The following is a 19912-nucleotide window of genomic DNA, read 5'->3' as shown; positions in this document are numbered from 1 at the left end:
GTGCCCGACTTCCTGGAGCCCTGGCTGGGATCCGGGGGTGGGGGCGAATGGCACCTCATCGGGACTTCCAGGGAAAGCATTGCGGGCGACCAGATGGCCGAGGGGAGAGGGTCGACCAGATGCCCGGGACCGAAAGGACTCCCCATCTGCCCGTCCCGAGGCCTCCCCTTGCGGTCGGGCTCCTGCCTGCCCACGCAGGGCTCCAGGCCACAGCCCATCTGGTCCCCGGCAGGGGACCGCAGCCCTGGGAGGGTATCCGGGCATACCCTTTCCCCTAGTAATCCGGAGAAAAACAACCATCGGCAAGGGCCCGAGAGGCAGAAGCGTCCCCGGGCCCCTGGGGGCCCCTGGCGGTCAGGGCCCCAGGACGCCTTCCCCCTCTCAGCATGGCCGGACCTCACGGAGGTCTGTGCCTGATCAAACTCGGAGAAAAAGGACCAACAGAAAAGGGGCTGAGAGGCAGGAGCATCCCCGGGCCCCTGGGGGCCCCTGGCGGGCAGGCCCCGGGACGCCTTCCACCTCTCAGCATGGCCAGACCTTATGGAAGTCTGCCTGATCAAACTCGGAGAAAAACGACCATCGAACTCGGAGAAAAACAACCATCGGCAAGGGGCCGAGAGGCAGAAGCGTCCCCGGGCCCCTGGGGGCCCCTGGCGGGCGGGCCCCGGGACACCTTCCCCCTCTCAGCATGGCCGGACCTCACGGAGGTCTGTGCCTGATCAAACTCTGAGAAAAAGGACCATCAGCAAGGGGCTGAGAGGCAGGAGCATCCCCGGGCCCCTGGGGGCCCCTGGCGGTCGGGCCCCGGGATGCCTTCCCCCTCTCAGCATGGCCAGACCTTATGGAAGTCTGCCTGATCAAACTCGGAGAAAAACGACCATCGAATTCGGAGAAAAACAACCATCGGCAAAGGGGCCGAGAGGCAGAAGCGTCCCCGGGCCCCTGGGGGCCCCTGGCGGGCGGGCCCCGGGACGCCTTCCCCCTCTCAGCAAGGCCGGACCTCACGGAGGTCTGTGCCTGATCAAACTCGGAGAAAAAGGACCATCAGCAAGGGGCTGAGAGGCAGGAGCATCCCCGGGCCCCTGGGGGCCCCTGGCGGTCGGGCCCCGGGATGCCTTCCCCCTCTCAGCATGGCCAGACCTTATGGAAGTCTGCCTGATCAAACTCGGAGAAAAACGACCATCGAACTCGGAGAAAAACAACCATCGGCAAGGGGCCGAGAGGCAGAAGCGTCCCCGGGCCCCTGGGGGCCCCTGGCGGGCGGGCCCCGGGACGCCTTCCCCCTCTCAGCATGGCCGGACCTCAAGGAGGTCTGTGCCTGATCAAACTCGGAGGTCTGTGCCTGATCAAACTCGGAGAAAAAGGACCATCAGCAAGGGGCTGAGAGGCAGGAGCATCCCCGGGCCCCTGGGGGCCCCTGGCGGTCGGGCCCCGGTATGCCTTCCCCCTCTTCGCATGGCCAGACCTTATGGAAGTCTGCCTGATCAAACTCGGAGAAAAACGACCATCGAACTCGGAGAAAAACAACCATCGGCAAGGGGCCGAGAGGCAGAAGCGTCCCCGGGCCCCTGGGGGCCCCTGGCGGGCTGGCCCCGGGACGCCTTCCCCCTCTCAGCATGGCCGGACCTCACGGAGGTCTGTGCCTGATCAAACTCGGAGAAAAAGGACCATCTGCAAGGGGCTGAGAGGCAGGAGCATCCCCGGGCCCCTGGGGGCCCCTGGCGGTCGGGCCCCGGGATGCCTTCCCCCTCTCAGCATGGCCAGACCTTATGGAAGTCTGCCTGATCAAACTCGGAGAAAAACGACCATCGAACTCGGAGAAAAACAACCATCGGCAAGGGGCTGAGAGGCAGAAGCGTCCCCGGGCCCCTGGGGGCCCCTGGCGGGCGGGCCCGGGACGCCTTCCCCCTCTCAGCATGGCCGGACCTCATGGAGGTCTGTGCCTGATCAAACTCGGAGGTCTGTGCCTGATCAAACTCGGAGAAAAAGGACCATCAGCAAGGGGCTGAGAGGCAGGAGCGTCCCCGGGCCCCTGGGGGCCACTGGCAGACAGGCCCCGGGACACCATCCCCCTCAAACTCGGAGGAAAAGGACCATCGGCAAGGGGCTGAAAGGCAGGAGTGTCCCCAGGACCCTGGGGGCCCCAGCGGGCAGGCCCCAGGGCTGCCTTCCCCTGATTCAGAATCTCTGGAGGTCTGACTGACCCTCTCCCTAGTAATCCGGAGGAACATTACCCCCCTTTCTTTTAATCCGTGCACCCGAGGGGACATAGGGGACCCAAGGCACGAACGAGCCCGACCTCCTGGAGCCCTGGCTGGGATCCGGGAGGCGAATGGCACCTCATCGGGACTTCCAGGGAAGTTCGGTCATCTGGTCGCCCTATAGGAAAGCATAGCAGGCGACCAGATGGCCGAGGGGATCCGATGGCCGGGCACGAAAGAGGACACCCTGTGCCCCAACGAAGGAGTCAGCGTGCTCCGCGGCATGGCCGACCGGAGGCCCAGGGCCCCAGCTGGGCCCCAGCCATGGAGGCTCCCAGGGGCCCCGACAGGCCCTCCGACCCGGGGCCCCCAGGCACTTTGACAAGCAGGGGAGGCCTGCCCGGGCACAACGGAACCCCGACCCGGGCCCGGGCCCTTGGCAGTGCAGCAGGCCGGGGGACAGGGCCCAGGGCCCGAGCACCCGACTCGGGCCCGCCGTGGCCCTTGGATCCAGCCGGGGCTCCCAGGCCTGGAGGCGCAGGGGAAGCCTTCCCCGGGCCTGCCGGACACCGTCCCGGGCACCCTGCCGCGCGGCAGGACCCAGGACAGAGCCCCGGGTGGGGAGGCCACAGTCCCCGGGGCCCTCAGGGGCCCCGGACGGAGCTCCTGAACCCGGTCAAGCACGGGGAGGCTCCCCGGGCACCACGGAACCCCGTCCCGGGCTTTTGGCAGTGTGGCAGGCCGGGGGACAGGGCCAAGGGCCCTAGCACCCGACCCGGGGCCCGGCGCGGCCACTGGACCCAGCCGTGGCTCCCAGGGCCCGGGGGCGCAGGGAGAGCCTTCCCGGGCCCTCTGTACCCCGTCCCAGGCACCCGGGCCACGCTGCAGTCCCAGGGACGGACCCAGGTCTGGGGCGGCATCCTGGCCCGCCTATCTGCCGGCTGATGACCGCTAGGCCGACAAGGGTCCCAGAGGACCTTGTCCCTAGTAATCCGGAGGAAGGCTACCCCTCTTTCTGGGAACAAGTGCGCACCGCAAGGCTCGGGGGACCCTAGGCGCGAACGTGCCCGACCTCCTGGAGCCCTGGCTGGGATCTGGGAGGCGAAAGGCACCTCATCGGGACTTCCAGGGGAACCCGTCCATCTGGTCGCCCCATAGGAAAGCATTGGGCGAGACCAGATGGCCGAGGCGAGAGGGGCAACCAGATGACCGGGACCGAAATGACACCAGTCTGCCTGCCTGCCCCGAGCCTCCGCGGGAGGGTTCCCGTCTGCCCTTCCAGGGCTGCAGGGCTGCAGGGCTCCAGGGCTCCAGGGCTCCAGGGCTCCAGGGCTCCAGGGCTGCAGGGCTGCAGGGCACCAGGACTTCAGGGCTCGGGAGCTGCGGGGCTCCGGGGTTGCAGGGTTGCTGGGCCCAGTACCCATGGAGCCCTTCCTGGGTACTTTCCCACGCCGCTGGCCGGAGGAGGGAGCCCTGGATGCCTGGGAGGTGTTGCCCGGGAACACAGCCCATCTGGTCCCCGGCAGGGATCCGCCAGCCCAAGAGGGGTCACAGAGTACCTTGTCCCTAGTAATCCGGAGGAAGGCTACCCCTCTTTCTGGGAACAAGTGCGCACCGCAAGGCTCGGGGGACCCTAGGCGCGAACGTGCCCGACCTCCTGGAGCCCTGGCTGGGATCTGGGAGGCGAATGGCACCTCATCGGGACTTCCAGGGAAGCCCGGCCATCTGGTTGCCCCGTAGGAAAGCATGGCGGACGACCAGATGGCCGAGGGGAGAGGGGCGACCAGATGCCCGGGACCAAAATGATGCCAATCTGCCTGCCCCGAGCCTCCGCGGGAGGGCTCCGGGGGCTGCAGGGCTCCAGGGCTCCAGGGAACCAGGGCTCGGGGCTCGGGGGCTGCAGGACTCCAGAGCTCGGGGGCTGCAGGGCTCCGGGGTTGCAGGGCCCAGAACCCATGGAGCCCTTCCGGGGTACTTTCCCACGCCGCGGGCCGGAGGAGGGAGCCCCGGACGCCTGGGAGGTGTTGCCCGGGAACACAGCCCATCTGGTCCCTGGCAGTGCACCGCTATCCTGGGAGGGTGTCCGGGCATACCGTTGTCCCTAGTAATCCGGAGGAAAATGACCCCCCTTTCTTGTAATCTGTGCACTAAAGGTGACAGAGGGGACCCAGGGCGCAAACGTGCCCTACCTCCTGGAGCCCTGCCTGGGATCCGGGAGGCAAATGGCACCTGATCGGGACTTCCAGGGAAGCCCGGCCATCTGGTCGCCCTATAGGAAAGCATTGGTCGCGACCAGATGGCCGAGGCAAGAGGGGCGACCAGATGGCCGGGACCGAAATGACGCCAATCTGCCGGCTCCGAGCCTCTGCGGGGGGGCTCCAGCCTGCCCTTGCAGGGCTCCGGGCATGCGGGGCTCCGGGACTGCAGGGCTCCGGGGCTGCAGGGCTGCAGGGCTGCAGGGCTCTGGGGCTCCGGGGCTCCAGGGCTCGGGGACTGCAGGGCTCGGGCTGCAGGGCTCCGGGGCTCTGGGGCTCCGGGGCTCCAGGGCTCGGGGACTGCAGGGCTCGGGCTGCAGGGCTGCAGGGCTCCGTGGCTGCAGGGCTCCCGGGCTCCAACCAGGCCGGGGAGATCAGGGAGTCTGCCCAGGCACGAGGGACCCCTGTCCAGGGCACACGGACCCCCAGGACGCGCCCCCGTTTTTTTTTTTTTCACTACGCGTAGTGTGCGTAGTGGCACTACGCCCAGCCCTAAATGTGGGTATGCATGCGTGGAACAAAGTCAGATGGTAACATACTCAAGTGGAAGTATTGTTACCACCTGTATTGCCACAGGATATAGGAAGTCATGGAGATCATGATTCTTAAGTCTTGCAAGAAAAAAATGCCTGGTGTTTGTAAAAGGTGACAAATATTCTGACCTTCAATAGGGACACCAAATTGGTCACTGAGCCAGTACACAATATGGATGTCTCTTTTGTGGATGGAAGCTCCTATAAAACTCATTTTATAGTGCAGAGAGTGGTAAATGAGACCTCACATGGAACAGCAAACATCATTGCACCAGCTCTGTATGCAGTTCCATTGACTTTGGGTGAAGAACATATGAACATAAAAAGAGCCAATTTTAGTTTTTAAATCAGGCATAGCCGCTGATTTTCTTTGTACTGAAATGCACGTGGCCTGTGTTTAGTTGATTTAAGCCAAATGACGTGACTGAACTCCATTGTGAGAACATATATGATTCTAACCTGTGCAGTGTGTGATAGTACCCCATTCAAATTTTGCTGATCACTTTGCAATATATGACCAAGAATCGTTATCTGTGGCAGACACCTCTCTGTGGTTCTGTTAATAGTTCCGGGGAGCTCGGGGCTAAATGATTACAAAATTAACTCTCATTTCCATTCAGTTTTCTGGTCCTACATACACTAACACCATACTATATATTGTATAAAGTAATAAAGCCTCCCACCCACCGTAAATTACAAGGATATTGCAGTGTTCCTTTGAAAGGTCATGGTAACTCCGAGGTGACTTCAATTTCTTTCTTTATAATGTATGAAAAGGAGGTCATTTATTCCTTGTCACACCATCACCCTTCCCACAAACTGCCTAAATCGTTGGTGTGTTGGCCTTTAATATGAAAGCGATAGGATGTTTGTGAACATGAATAATATAAGTAGAATCTCTAGTGCAACATTAAATAGACCAAAAATCAGCTAGAAATGTATTGCAAAAAGATGTAAGAATCTGTGTAATAGAAGTCATATCATTTTTTGAAAAACTCTGTAGCCCAGAAATATGCAAAGAGGTTCTATCTTTCATATATCACCTAAGGTGCAAAGATAAACATGTTGCCATAAATATCTCCTTTCTGCATAGCGCTGTTCGTCCAAATAAAGAGAGCAGACAAGGGAAAAGTCAGGTTTCATTTTAATTTTTTAAAACTGCAGCTTTAAGTATGCTTTGTGACATGCCTTTCGCCCTGTCTAGTGTGATCAGAACTCAACAGTAACAAGTTACTACAGTTGAGCAGCTACTTCATTTCTTGCAGAAGTCACAAATTGCCTCTGATATAGAAATAAGAGACACTTTCATACTGTGCTGGAGATGGGGGTCTCTAATTGTCAGAGGTAGGCCCCTTGTAAGAAGAGAACCTTCCTTCTATTCAGGGTAAGGGGATTACACTTCTAAATAGGTTCTGCTCACCCCCTTGGTAGCTGGGTAGGTGCAGTCAGGCTTATCTCAGAGGTAATGTGTAAAGCATTTGCACATAGCATACAGTAATACAGTGAAAATATGACAAGAGGACACCACACTGGTTTTAGAAAAATAGCTAATATTTATCTGTGTAAAACAAGACCACAACAATAAATATTCACATACAATAATCAAAATATGAAGATGGCAAAAATAGACTTAAAATGCAGTTCTTTGAAGTCAATAGCTCCGACCGGGGCTCTTGCAGCATCATGAATAAACAAATCCAACAGTTAAGGTCCACCGAAGCGTTGTGGGCAAGCTACGGTGTCGGGAAGCCCCGCAAAGAGTGCCTTGGAAATACAGGGCGTCATGGTCCTTCTGATGAGCTCCAAAGAGATGTCATCAGTAGGCGTCAGTCCTGGAGGTCAGTGCAGGAGTCATCGGGCCCCTGAAGTCACACGCATTGCAGATCAAACTCTGAGGTTGAAGTCAGGAGTGACAGCATCTGCTGGCATTGGGGATGAACAGCAATGTGCAGTGGTGCGGTGTCCTCAGGCTGTGGTGAAGGCAGCGGCTCAGTGAAGGCATCCAGTGGCATTGGTGAGATCAGGGATGTGGTGCGAAATGGAGCGGTCCTCGTCGCTGTGCTGGCATGTCACGGTGCGAGCAGTGGCGTTGTGGTTGGTGAATCGCTGTCATTGATAGACGATCAGCAGACGATGGTCAGTAGGCCAAAGCGGCGGTGTGGGACGGGTCGGTGCATCGAGTAGCTTATGAGCGGTGCACCGAGGCCAAGGTGCAGGCAGCGGTGTAAATGTTGGCAAGAAGCATCTTTGGGTATACCAGGGCAGCTATATGAAGCATGGCGGTGTCCAAAGTTCAGTGCCCTCAGGTTATGATGTAAGCAGTGGCTTGGTGGTGGCATAAGTCTGCGTCATCGGTGAGACCAGGGTGGCGGTGTGAAGCAGGTGCCAATACATTACGCACCAGCTTTGTTGATGGTGTCAGGTTGCTTATTCTTCTGTTGCAGCACAAAACACACAGTTCACAGTGCTGGTAGCAGATACATTTGACGTCTTTAATGTTCCTAAGACTTCTTGAACAGGGGCTAAGCTCTACCTCAAGGACTCAGAAAATAAGTTGCAGAAAGTCCAGTCCAGTTCTCTCTCTGCACAAGACAGAAGCAGCAACCGTAGGCCAACACAGCAAAGTTCCTCCTCACACCTTCTCCAGCTCTTCTTCTTTGCAGGTTCCTTAGTCCAAACGAGTTCTAAAGTTCTGGGCTCATGCTCAATATTTATACTGCTTTTCCCTTTGAAGTCCTAGGCAGAAAGTCTCTGAGTTTAGTAAAAGTCGGTTCTATCCTTCCTGGTCCAGCTTCACTACAGGAGGTGGAGACAGCATTGTGCAGAGCAGACAAGTCTATTCAGGTGCTAGTGAAAACTCCTCCCACAACTCTAAATGCAGAAAGATCTTTTCTGCATGGCTATGAGTCACATTGAAAGGTAGGACACACCTCAACCCCTGTGTGAATGACTAGTGTGAATGCACATCCTAGCTCCTGTCACTCCAAAACAAGAGGGTGAATACACAAACAGACAGAGGTACACGGAATGGTTAAACAAGAAAATGCCCACTTTCTAAAAGTGCCATTTTCAAACACAAAATTTGAAAACTACCTTTAAGAAAAGTTGCGTTAGTCAATTCTGAGCTCAGAGAGCCTAAACTCCATTTCTCTATCTTGTCCAAATGGAAAGTTACAGTTGTAAGATGTTACAAGGGAGCTCCCATGGGGAGATAGCGTTTACAACACAGTCATTACATCGCAGTTCCTTTACAATGCGGTTGTTACAACGACTGCGTTGTTACAATGCTTTGCCTTTACAACACAAGTCATTAGATCAACTTGCTGTAGAGGGCGCTCCAACATAAGGAATAGTATGATTTACTATTCCAACGCCTTCCCTACTGTTGCGCAGGCTGGAGTTGGAATAGTAAATTATACTATTCCTAAATCCAGCGCACCCCCTACCAGGGCTGGACTGGCCATAGCGGGCACCGGGCAATCCCCCGGTGCGCTGCACGGGTGGGGGCCGGTTTGGGGCCCCTGGGGAACATTTTTGTAACAAAATCGTCCGAAATCCGGCCCGGCAAAGAGCTCGGCGGCACCCACAACCCAACCCCCAGGGGGGAGGGGGGCGGTCGAGCACTTTGCCAGGGCCCGGTTTTAGTTCCCAGTCCGGCCCTGGCCCCTACAGCAAGTCGATATAATGACTTGCGTTGTAAAGGTATCACGTTCTAACAACGCTGTTGTTGTAACAACCGCGTTGTAAAGGAACACCATGTAATAGCATGCAATGTAACATGCTATATCCCTCCAGAATTAACCTGCCTGAGACAGCCTTTCAATTGTGAAAAACGAAATGCACAGTATTTCACTATTAGGACATGTAACACACATCAGCACATGTCCTACCTTTCACCTACACTGCACCCTGCCCAAAGGGCTTCCTTGGACTTATCTGAGGGGTGCCTTACATGTAAGAAAAGGGGAGGATGGGGCCTGGCAAGTGGGTGCACTTGCCAGGTCTAAATGGCAGTTAAAGCTACTAGTGTGGGTGGCACAACCAGTGCTGCAGGCCCACTAGTAGCATTTGATTTACGCTCCCTGGGCACACACAGTGCACTATACAAGGGACTTACTAGTAAATCAAATATTCCAATCATGGAAAATCAATCACAACATAATTTACAGTAGGAGCACTTGCCCTTTAGCAACTGAATAGCAATGAAAAAGTGCACAGAGACACTAAACCAACAACAACTAAGTTTAGCATACCATCAAAAACAGGAGGCCAGAAAGATGCCAGGTCTAACATATTAGGATTGCAGGCTCTCATGTATTCTACCAGCAGTAATGCATGATCAATTTGAAGAGCTGAGAGAGTTTTGATGCTTGGGTTAAGGAAGATTAGGTTATTTTGGTAACTTAAAACCTGCCATTTATATGATCACACTGGCAATCCAAACTATTAACACTACGTAGGGACACCGAAAATATTCTACCACCCTCTAAGAGGCAATGCCACCTGCCTAAAACCACTGCTTGATTACTATGTTAAGAGGTTTCAAAGCGTAGGACGTTTTCTGAGATATAATTCTTTTCATAATAGTCATCAGCAGCTCCTTAGCAGATCCGCTGCCAAACATCTGACAAAAAGATTCATGAACATTCGACTGGGGCAAACAAAGTGGCAAAGGAGGGTAGGATGAGATTCTAAACAAAGTAAAAGGGATATGGGACTGAGAGGAGGGCATAACAGACATATATATATAAAATATAAAGATTATAATTCTGTTTTTGACCCTATATAGCGCTTCACAGCCTGTTGACAAAGTTTGAATGCCTCTTACATAAATGCCTGCGGATAGAACTGTCTTTGACTACCTATATTTTGAAGAGATGCTTTCTAAATTAATCTCAACGACTTGCTGTAAATTCTATCCTACCTAAAATATTTAAAGGAAACTAACTTGGCTTTAATATGTAAATAAAGGTAATTGTCAATCCTTAATGGCCTTTTTCAAAGCATTTCTTTGAAATCATTGAATGCATAAAAATTCAATATTCATTCAACTTAATTAGGAGTGGAGAAACTGATGGATCTAATTGTTTAGATTAGACTGTATGGGGTATGTTCACAAGAACGTGTGCTAAACATCATAAAAAAAAGCTAACGCAACTTCACTCATCGCAGCCCATAGCCGGAAATTAACCCAGTGTCAATGTGGAATTCACAACAAGGCGGTACCATGCGATAGTCCGCCGAAACAGCGCCCAATGTCTGAGATACTACCACCTTGACGGAGATAATATAACACAAACCACAACACAAAAAAACATGCGATGAGCCCAGTCGCGATGAGGAAAGCAGGGATAAGCACTGCCAGGCCTGTGACACACAAGGCAGGCTGGAATAAGAACAAAAAAAGCCTGAAAAAGAAAGACAAACCAAACAGAAAACAACAGCCAAACACAATAGAGGCAAACCGAGCCACCAGACAACCCCACAAGCCCCATTGGCAACAAAACATTGTACATGGCAGGCCATCTTGGACAAGGTGAATGCAGTCTGAGAGCGTAGGAGGATAATGGAAGAAAATCAGAACATCCAGAATGACACAATTGGCACAATCAAGCAGAAACACGCCAACAACAAGAAGGCAGCAATGCACACCAGAGTTGGGAGTCCAGCCCCACACCAGGAGCTGGATTACATGGAGGAAATGGTGTCCACCACATCAGTCTGGAGATGGTAGCAGGACTCGAGGACCCAAAACTATCCAAAACAACAACAGCAACAGGTAGAGGAACCAGCAGGGACTGGGGGAACGGGGGAGATGGGCACAATGGCACACATGCACGATTAAGCACAGCACAACTGCAGACAAACCATGCTCAAGAGTAACAACAATAACCAGGTGCACAAGTCACACAACCCGTCAATATCACATCACTGAACAAGCACAGAAGTGAAAACCACACTGCCTGAAAGGAAGAAGGGTGAGCCAAATCACAGCTAAAGGAACATCTCACACTCAATACAGCACACACACATAGGAAGCAGAGCACCACAACATCGAACACAATGTGATACAAACACCAACATTTGCACAACCGAACACAGGACACAAGTGCACCCGCCTGTGGCCGGTAAACGGCCATACGCATCTGGCTAAGCACAAAACAGGGACGTGATAATGCACAACTACAAACCCACAGTCCTGATGGGGTAGCAATGCACATAAGGCAGGGAGCCTGAGAGTCCGTGACACACACATTGGCATACAAATCAAGACACAACACAGTTGGAGACAAGTGAAAATTTGGAAACTTTATCAACATGTGCATGTCAGTATGGCCAAGAAGAAGTGCCACGATATGCAGAACAATGCAGCAGCATGTCTGAATGAGGAACATAGGAAAGCGCCCATGTTCACCACAGGGGAGTCGATCTGCAACACAAGTCAGTGCCAACCCGCGTTCGTTGTCTGCACCTGGATCATAAGTCCAGGCCAATGCAGCCATGTCCATTGTCATCTTGGGATATGTGACCAGATTACCAACATGCAACCAGGCGTCGGGACACGTGCAATGCGTGACATCCAGTTGTGGCTGCAGGTACCTTGTCACTCGTCCATGAATGCGAATGGAGCTGCGTAGGCCAACATCTACAATGAGCCATCGTTGTCCACCACAAGTGACATGTTGTCAACGTAATCCATCAGCGGACCCGGACAGATGTGCTGACTCCAACCACTGGACCCAATATGCACCAAAGCCCAATCGGATAGTGGCTCAATGTGCTCAGTGCACAGGACGACTCGTGCAATCTCCCAGGTCCAGTTTCCAGCCTGCATGCCAAACATCCATGCAAGCCATAAACGGGCATCACGGTGACACTCCTGGTTGTGGGCCAACAGGGGGTGCACACACACACACACGTCGTTATCCAGGTCAGCTACCGTTACGTTGGAGAGGCGGACATCCATGGACCACTCGAATATGCAGGAGCGACAATGCAACACAGGCTAAATACAGGTGACGTCCGCAAGGCGGAAGCTCAGCTGGTAACTGATCCTCAGCCCTGCCAACAGCAGTGCCCCCAGTACATGCAGCAGACGTGCACGGTACAGGTCCACATGACTGGAGTCGAGCATGTGTCCGGAATGATCTGCCATTGTGTCAGTGGCTCTGCTTGAATTGGCACTGGATTGCTCTGCGTCAGTCCTGTGGATGAAATGGCACAGCTCGGTGCAATGAGCAGTGTGCATCGGGTGCAGGCCTGGGGTGGGAGTATGTGTGAAGGCCATTTCACGCACGGCAACTACGATCAAAGACTTCTGCGTGTGGGCTGTGTACACATTGGTCTCACATCAGGCAGTGCGTAGTGTGGAAGTTGCAAGCAAATGCTATTGTATCTGTCAGGGGGTGCTGGCCACATGCAAGTACCTGCTCGGAGCTGCAGATGTGCTACCACCTGATAGTGCAGACAAAGGACCTTTCATCCCTACATTAACTTCACCATCTCCATGCATACAGGAGATGCACAGAGGCCTGTCGTGGGTGTGGATGATATGCCCAGCACGTGGCACATGAGCGGCCTCACTGTGTGTTATGTTGCCACACAGCTGCTCCTCCCTCCCACAAGCCCCCACATTTGTGTGCACTGTGCGGTTGCATCACGTGCACTCCTACCACACACTCCATTGCAATGCCTATCTGCGCAAGTCCAGAGGGATGCCAACAACACCGTGACGCTGGCCTTTGGAGGTGTGCGGCCACGTGAGTGTAGGTCAATGGTCCGGACAGGGCAGACACAGGTGTACAGCCCATGGCTGGCTGTGATCGCGCTGCGAATGAGGCCAGGCAACTCACTCATGCATCCGCAGGACTGATACACATAACAATTGGCATGCATGTGCCAAAACCTCGAGCGGTCTTGCACTCCTACATGTCCCCGTACGTGCGGGCCCGCCATCCTGGTGCATGCCACATTGTAACATCAACTACTGTGGTCCTGGTAGTGACAACACCCCAACACAGAGACACACTTACTGCACTTCCTGCTCAAGGCCAGACCCGAGCCAACCCCTGCTCCCCCTGCCAAATCAGTGCAGCCCTGTGCTGACCTGATGTACACCTGACCAGCAAACGCCACTTGTGCATGCAGGGGGGCTGTGCGCAGATACATGTCCAGGGTCACTGCCAACGCTGAGGTGACATGGAAACGTCAGCTGAAGACAGCACACTGTGATGTTGTAGGGCCCTTGGCCATCATGCTGACACCATGACCACATGGACACACTTGCTCAGATGGTGTAAATGGCTATGATCACGTGCGTACGGCCACATTTATTAGCAGGCACACATACCGAGGGACACCTGTGTTGGATGTGTGTGGGGTGTGTGCACACCAGCCGGCAAGGGCTGCCTGGTGCAGTCAAAAACCGACAACAGTGTACATCGTAAAGGACACAACCATTTAACCATAAATGCCCCATGACTTGTGCTGCACAGAGTTAGTGGCCCCGGATACACAGCGTCCTGCACGGGCCTACCGCCACGGGACAAGGTCTTGCAGGGAACAGGGTTGATGGCACCAGGTCAGTTGTAGATAGTGTTCAATCACCTCCGTGACTCTGATCCGGCTTTCGTTTGGACTGAGCTGCATTTTCCTCTTACTCCTCTCCGTGCATTCACTGGTGTGGACTCTGCCATTCATGATTCGCGATTATGTGCTAGATGTGGGACCTACTGGTGCACACGGTAGGCCTGAGCCCCCATCCACGTGTCACCGGCTTGCGTTGAACAGGGTTAGTGACACCACCTGTCGCAGGCCTGCGATATGGAAATATGCCTCACTAATCTAAGGGAGTCTGGTGCTGTGTCCGCTGCCATGGATTTGGCATCACTGCCCTTCAGGACTCAGGACACAGTTCCACATGTAGGACCTACTGGGCCGAGGGAGCCACCAGTGGAGTATGTCAATGAGAAAAGAGTAATGTTGGCCAGCGTCGGGGGCCATCGATGGTCTGCGGAGGCTGCAGAGGTTGCAGGACGGGTGCTTGGAGCTTGCACCGGCATGTTGTGGACCCTCTTTGACACACGCCGGTGTAGGCAGGTGAGCGGAGGCTCGTTGGTGTAATGGGGCAGGCATGATGGGTCTGGGGACCAGCAGCCCGGGGTTCAGCAGGCGCACAGGGTCACAGGCCCTGCCGGACTCGTGGCGGGCTGAGAGGCACCGCCCTGTCAGACGCATTGTCCATTCTGAATGAGAACCACGAACAGTGCAATGGGCTTTTTGTTCACACCCCTACGCAGGCCTGGCGTATGCAGGTCCAACCCACTTCACACGTGCATGCAGGGGCGGACGTAACGTGCGACATTTCCGAGTTCTGCTTCACAGCCTGTGGGGAAATGGCAGCGTCCACTGGCCACTACACTCCGTACACCAGCAGTTGATCTCCACATGGCCATTTCCGTGGTTTGCACTCTGTGGTCTGTCCGGCACCTCCACGCCACATCTGGCATTGGGTAGGTTCACATTCCTTAGTCACTTGCCGCTCTTGCACATGCCTGATCCATGCCTCTCCTCACATCCTGCTATTGTATGTCTGTGGTGCCATGCCGTGGCTGGGTTGTGGACATGGCAAGGCCGGATTCCCAATGTAGTCATGTTGTCATGTCTCGTCGGTTGGCATATTGTGTGTCATGTTGAATGTAGTTGTGCTGCGTGCCCATTGGCAGTGTCGTGAGTTGCATGACTGTGGGCTGGAGGCGTGTGGTGTGTTTATTTTGGACTTAACAACGGACACTGCATTTCCATGTGTGCCATTCTGGGAGCGCTGGGTGATGATGGACTGTTGGGAGAAGTGAGTTTCATGCACTCTGCCTGGGGAGTTGGCTATGACATTGTTGAGGAGTCCCGGTTGATCCACTATTGCCTTTACATTCATGGTATGCGTGTGCTTTTTGTTGTGGTAGTTGTGTACAGTGTGGGCAGTAGGCATGAGCAGTACATGTGTGCAGTTGATTGTCCCTGACACATGAGGGAATCCAGCTATGGCGATTGGGCCTTGCTTGGTCTCCAGCTACTCCTGCGCAATGTGGGTGACGAGGTGCTTGGGTACCAGACTGATGTTGGCATCGAGGACAGGTGTAATGACCTTGGAAGTGGCTGGCTGTGTGACTCCTCTGACTCTGGCAGTTGTGGGTTGGATGGTTTTGTAAACAATGGGATTCTATCAATGTGAGTGGTGACTAATTTTATATGATTTTGTATATTTTCTAAACTCGTGAATACACTGCAATGTGAAAATTAGGCCTCTCTGCGGGTGGCAGAATGAGGGCACTGTGTGTTTTTAAAATACCCCTCACACACTATGAATCCCATAGTGCCATTCTCCCATCATTGGGGTCTTCCCGTCCCTCTACGGGGCGGGGCGTGCTTCAACCTACGAGTGACGCGGGAACACTTATATTTTTTGACAATAGGCTATGTGATGTGATGAGGATAGTGGTATGTGTTAGGGAGTGTAGGGACCTATTTACGTGAATGGTAGTGTAAAAAAAGTTAAAATTCCCTGGTTAGTCGAAAAAATTAATTTTAATGGCTTCGCAAGCTGGGAACATTAAAAGGGGGTTAGTAAGTAGAATTACAAGTGTGGTCTACTTTGTCGACATGACATGTTTCATAGGCAGACCCCTCCTGCCTACTCACCAGGACCTCTGTTGATCCCTACAAAAATACTCAATTCTAAACTAAATGTTAAATGCCTATGGTCCTAAAACTTAACAGCAAAAATCGGCTGCTAGGTTTTGCCTCTGGGCTTGAGTTGGCCCTTGGTGAGGCATTATCATGAAAAATTACCTAATATGGTCTATTTGAAGCGTGGTGATAGACCACCCTTTAGACCCATTTTGGAAATACTTGCAGAAAGGTCCATGATCTTTACTTATAAAAAACAATCGATGACATAGGACCCGAATATATGATAAATGCACCAATTAGTGGACATAATGCTACTGGAAAAGAAAACTGAAATACTAATAGACTATGGAGATAATCCACACCGGGTACAGCAGTTGCAGCAATAGATGAACTTATATCAAGATGATGGTGCCCTTTGCAATGCTGTGTTGTTATTGTGATGTCAGAAGACTGACCAAGATTTCAGAGAGAGGACAGAAAGCAGCAAGAAAGGATGGCCTGGATTTTGTGACAGGAACAGCAGAATCTCAGAAATTTGCCAAGATTGTTAGCAGTGTTGAAGACTAAGAGTGGGTGTAACTCTTGTAATTCAGTGCAGTGTAATCACATGGAATACCCAAGAACTCCATGAGATTACGCATATTTGTGCGAGAAGAGTAATTCTGCGTTTAGCGCTATTTCTTTGCACAAAGGTCCCTCCCTACATTCAAAATGGGGGCAATAACGCATTTCCGCACACCTGCTAAATGTGCCCCTCGTGTAGGCTTTCCCCCCAAATTACTTCCAGCATTTAGTGCTATTTTCTTATCACAAAATTCCCTCTTGCATCCAAAATGCGTGCAAGAATTCATTTTGTGCTATGCAATAGAGCTAAATTTGGTCTTGGAAAAGGATTTCCCCCCAGGTTATGCTCAGCATTTAGCGCAATTTGCTTAGCACAAAATGCACCCTTGCATCCAAAATAGCAGTGAGGGTGCATTTTGTGCTAAGAAATACAGCTAAATGGAGTAAAACATGAATAGAGAGCATGAGTGGCCCGCTCTCATGGTAGGATTTCCCCCCAAATTAATCTTAGTTAAACGAGCAGGAGTAATTGCATAATTATTGGTGAGAAATGCAGAATTACCAAAATTACCCTGATTAGTCGGGCGTAAATGAAATGACAACTGCATATAAACAACATTCTCTTAATTTAAATTCAGCAACTGACCCTCCAACTCAACAGACTGTGAGCACCTACTGCTTTCTATAATCGATATCATTTTTTGACATAACATTTCATTGCTGCATTTAGACTTCATTACCAAGCTTAACCACGACTTGATATTTTACCTTCAAGGTCCAAAGGAAGAAACCACTAATGACTTCTGGAGAATGATCTGGGAACAAAAATCAACAATAATCGTTATGGTCACCCGCTGTGAAGAAGGGAACAGGGTGAGTACAAATAGCTTTCCTCTAGCACACCCTACTGGTGGGTATTTTAGAACAAAATGTGGTATATGGGGAGCACTAGGAATTCAAGAACAATGAACAAAGTATGTCTGATGTCACCCCTTTCATTATTGTTCTCTTGCTTTCATTCAGACTAATTTTGAATTAACTCTGCTTTAGTAGGCTGCTACCCTTTTGAGCCGCAATTTCCTACCTCCTCCTCAGAAGAATGCCACAATGTCCTTCTTCTGTCCTTTTAGGATGTCCTGCTCCCCTTTCCACCAGCTTTACTAGCAATCAGTATGCCTCATCCTTCTATTTTCCCACTACACTTCTCACAGTGTAGGGATCATTCATAGTTGTGTGTTAATACCACACTGGTGTGTTTGCCCAACAATTACATATGTGATAGGGATAGCTACTTTTGTAGCCAAATTCACATCCTCTTACAAATTACACCCTTATAAAATGGGAATTTACTATGAAATCTGTTTTTCTGTACCATTTTCAGTAGGTAAGTTCCTATTCCAGGATGTTTTCTGGGGACATATTCAACAATGTTATACCTGGTGCATAAGCTCTTGGAAACCTAAGAGTGCAGCAAAATAGCCGAATCAGTTACCTCAGTACTCAGAATGAGAAGTTATGTGTGTTCATCCCCATTCACTGTTCTAATCTCTGTGCTCTGCCCTTCCTCCTCCCACTGTTCCCCCTTGTGATACCCTGCCCTTCTCCCTTGCACAACCTGATCTTTCATCACCATCCTTCACCCCACTCTAACCATACACGATTGACGTTAACGCCTATTAGAAGAAAGCAGTCATTTATCAGCAGAACCTGAACCATATTGCAATCCAGCTAAGTCGCGTCAGTGGCAGACGTCATGGTAGTGGACAAGCTAGCTATCACTTGTCAGTTGCTCTATGGTGATAGTATGCATGACTAGTACTTGAATATCTGCAGATCCTTTTAAGATCTGTCCAAGAGACAGCTTTAGCTTTCTTGCCAATCCTTAACCCCTTTGCTGCGGTGTTAATTTTGCCGCGGTGCGGGTGGGGCTAGGGTGCTCCTGCCAGCGCCGCGGTGCTCCTGCCAGCTCCAGGCCATCATAAATCACGGTGGGCGTGTGCTCATGACGGCCAAGAGCCGTCAGACCTTCGCCCACTGATTAATTCGCCTGCACAGGCGGGGAATTAATCGCGCGTGGGCAGAGCGGCAACGTTCTGACAGCTCCGGGCCATCATGAGCACACGGCTACTGTAACTCATGATGGCCGGGAGCCGTCATGAGCACCAAAGGTGTTAACAAAGAGCCAAAATATTTTTCCAAAAGTTTGCCTTCCGTCTTCCTTAGGTAGTACCCCTTCCCATTTGTAAATGGTTACACCACTTCTGAGGTGTTAGTAAAAAATGTATGTTTTCATACATACCACTAAAAATCAATACTTGGAAGGGATGCCCTAAACACGCCTCTTCCAGATACCAATTCGCAAACCCAATTTGTGATTTGATAACTGGCTACCAAAACGCAATTTGGGCTTTTGTACGAGTAAAAAAACGTTTTGGGTATTGCAACGAGCCCAATTCTGTGAATCGGGCCGTTTGCCACCTCAAAAAAAGGTTTTCTACATATGGCTCATTGTTTGCTAAGTGTGAAAATATTCTACTGTGTGTTATTAGAAATGCAACAGGCAAGCCTACATAAGAACCCAGGGGCATATTATCAAGGGGGTTTATCTCCGCTTTTTTGGCTTTAAAAGCCAAGAAAGCGGAGATAAAATTATCTCCCTATTACCAAGCTGTCGCTAACACCAGTTAGTGACAGCTAATAGGAGATAGCGACCATCTTGGGCCCCGCTTTGCATGTCAGTGATATTTATCACTAATGACATGCAAAGTGGGCGTGCCAAGATGTTAGCGACTGGAAACAGTCGCTAACATCGCTATCTCCTATTACCAACTTTTGGAGATATTCGCGCTAAGCGCGAATATCTCCAAAAGCTAACACCTGCCCCTGAGCAGTTCTTAGCCATGTTATCCAATGGGAGGTGGATAACATGGCTAAGAGCATTAGCTCGGTAATGCATGAATATCGCGGACTTTTCAGCGATATTCATGCATTGCGGCCGTTTTTTATCGCATTTTCGATAAACCTTGCTAATAGCAAGGTTTATCTGCGATAAAAATCGCCGATGTGCGGCGATAATTTTTGTCTCTAAACAACTTAGGGGCATATTATCAACAAATAGCGATATTTATCGCTAAGTAGGGTTAGAGACAATTTTTTTATCGCTAAGTATCGCTAAGCATCGCCTATTTTTATCGCTTAGGAACCTTGCTATTATCAAGGTTTATCTCCTAAGCGATAAAAATCGGCCAAAATGCATGAATATCGCTGAAAAGTCAGCGATATTCATGCATTATCGAGCTAATGCTCTTAGCCATGTTATCCACCTCCCATTGGATACCATAGCTAAGAACTGCTCAGGGGCAGGTGTTAGCTTTTGGAGATATTCGCGCTTAGCGCGAATATCTCCAAAAGTTGGTAATAGGAGATAGCGATGTTAGCGACTGTTTCCAGTCTCTAACATCTTGGCACGCCCACTTTGCATGTCATTAGTGATAAATATCACTGACATGCAAAGTGGGGCCCAAGATGGTCGCTATCTCCTACTAGCTGTCGCTAACTGGTGTTAGTGACAGCTTGGTAATAGGGAGATAATTTTATCTCCGCTTTCTTGGCTTTTAAAGCCAAAAAAGCAGAGATAAACCCCCTTGATAATATGCCCCTTAGAGACAAA

The 19912-nt window shown here is 51.7% G+C and overlaps 1 protein-coding gene across 5 annotated transcripts in view; it reads left to right on the top strand.

The window, feature by feature from the left end:
- Nucleotides 1-19912, top strand: part of PTPRC (protein tyrosine phosphatase receptor type C) — a 654339-nt gene that overhangs the window by 472110 nt on the left and 162317 nt on the right. For all 5 annotated transcript variants that reach the window (XM_078641033.1, XM_078641026.1, XM_078641055.1 and 2 more), the window contains one exon: nt 17018-17115. In XM_078641033.1, coding sequence (XP_078497159.1) covers nt 17018-17115 — 98 coding nt within the window. The remainder of the gene's footprint in view (nt 1-17017; nt 17116-19912) is intronic.

The sequence above is a fragment of the Lissotriton helveticus genome, chromosome 1_1 (genome assembly GCF_964261635.1).
Source record: "Lissotriton helveticus chromosome 1_1, aLisHel1.1, whole genome shotgun sequence".
Taxonomy (NCBI): domain Eukaryota; kingdom Metazoa; phylum Chordata; class Amphibia; order Caudata; family Salamandridae; genus Lissotriton; species Lissotriton helveticus.
This window is presented reverse-complemented; position numbering and strand designations above follow the sequence as displayed.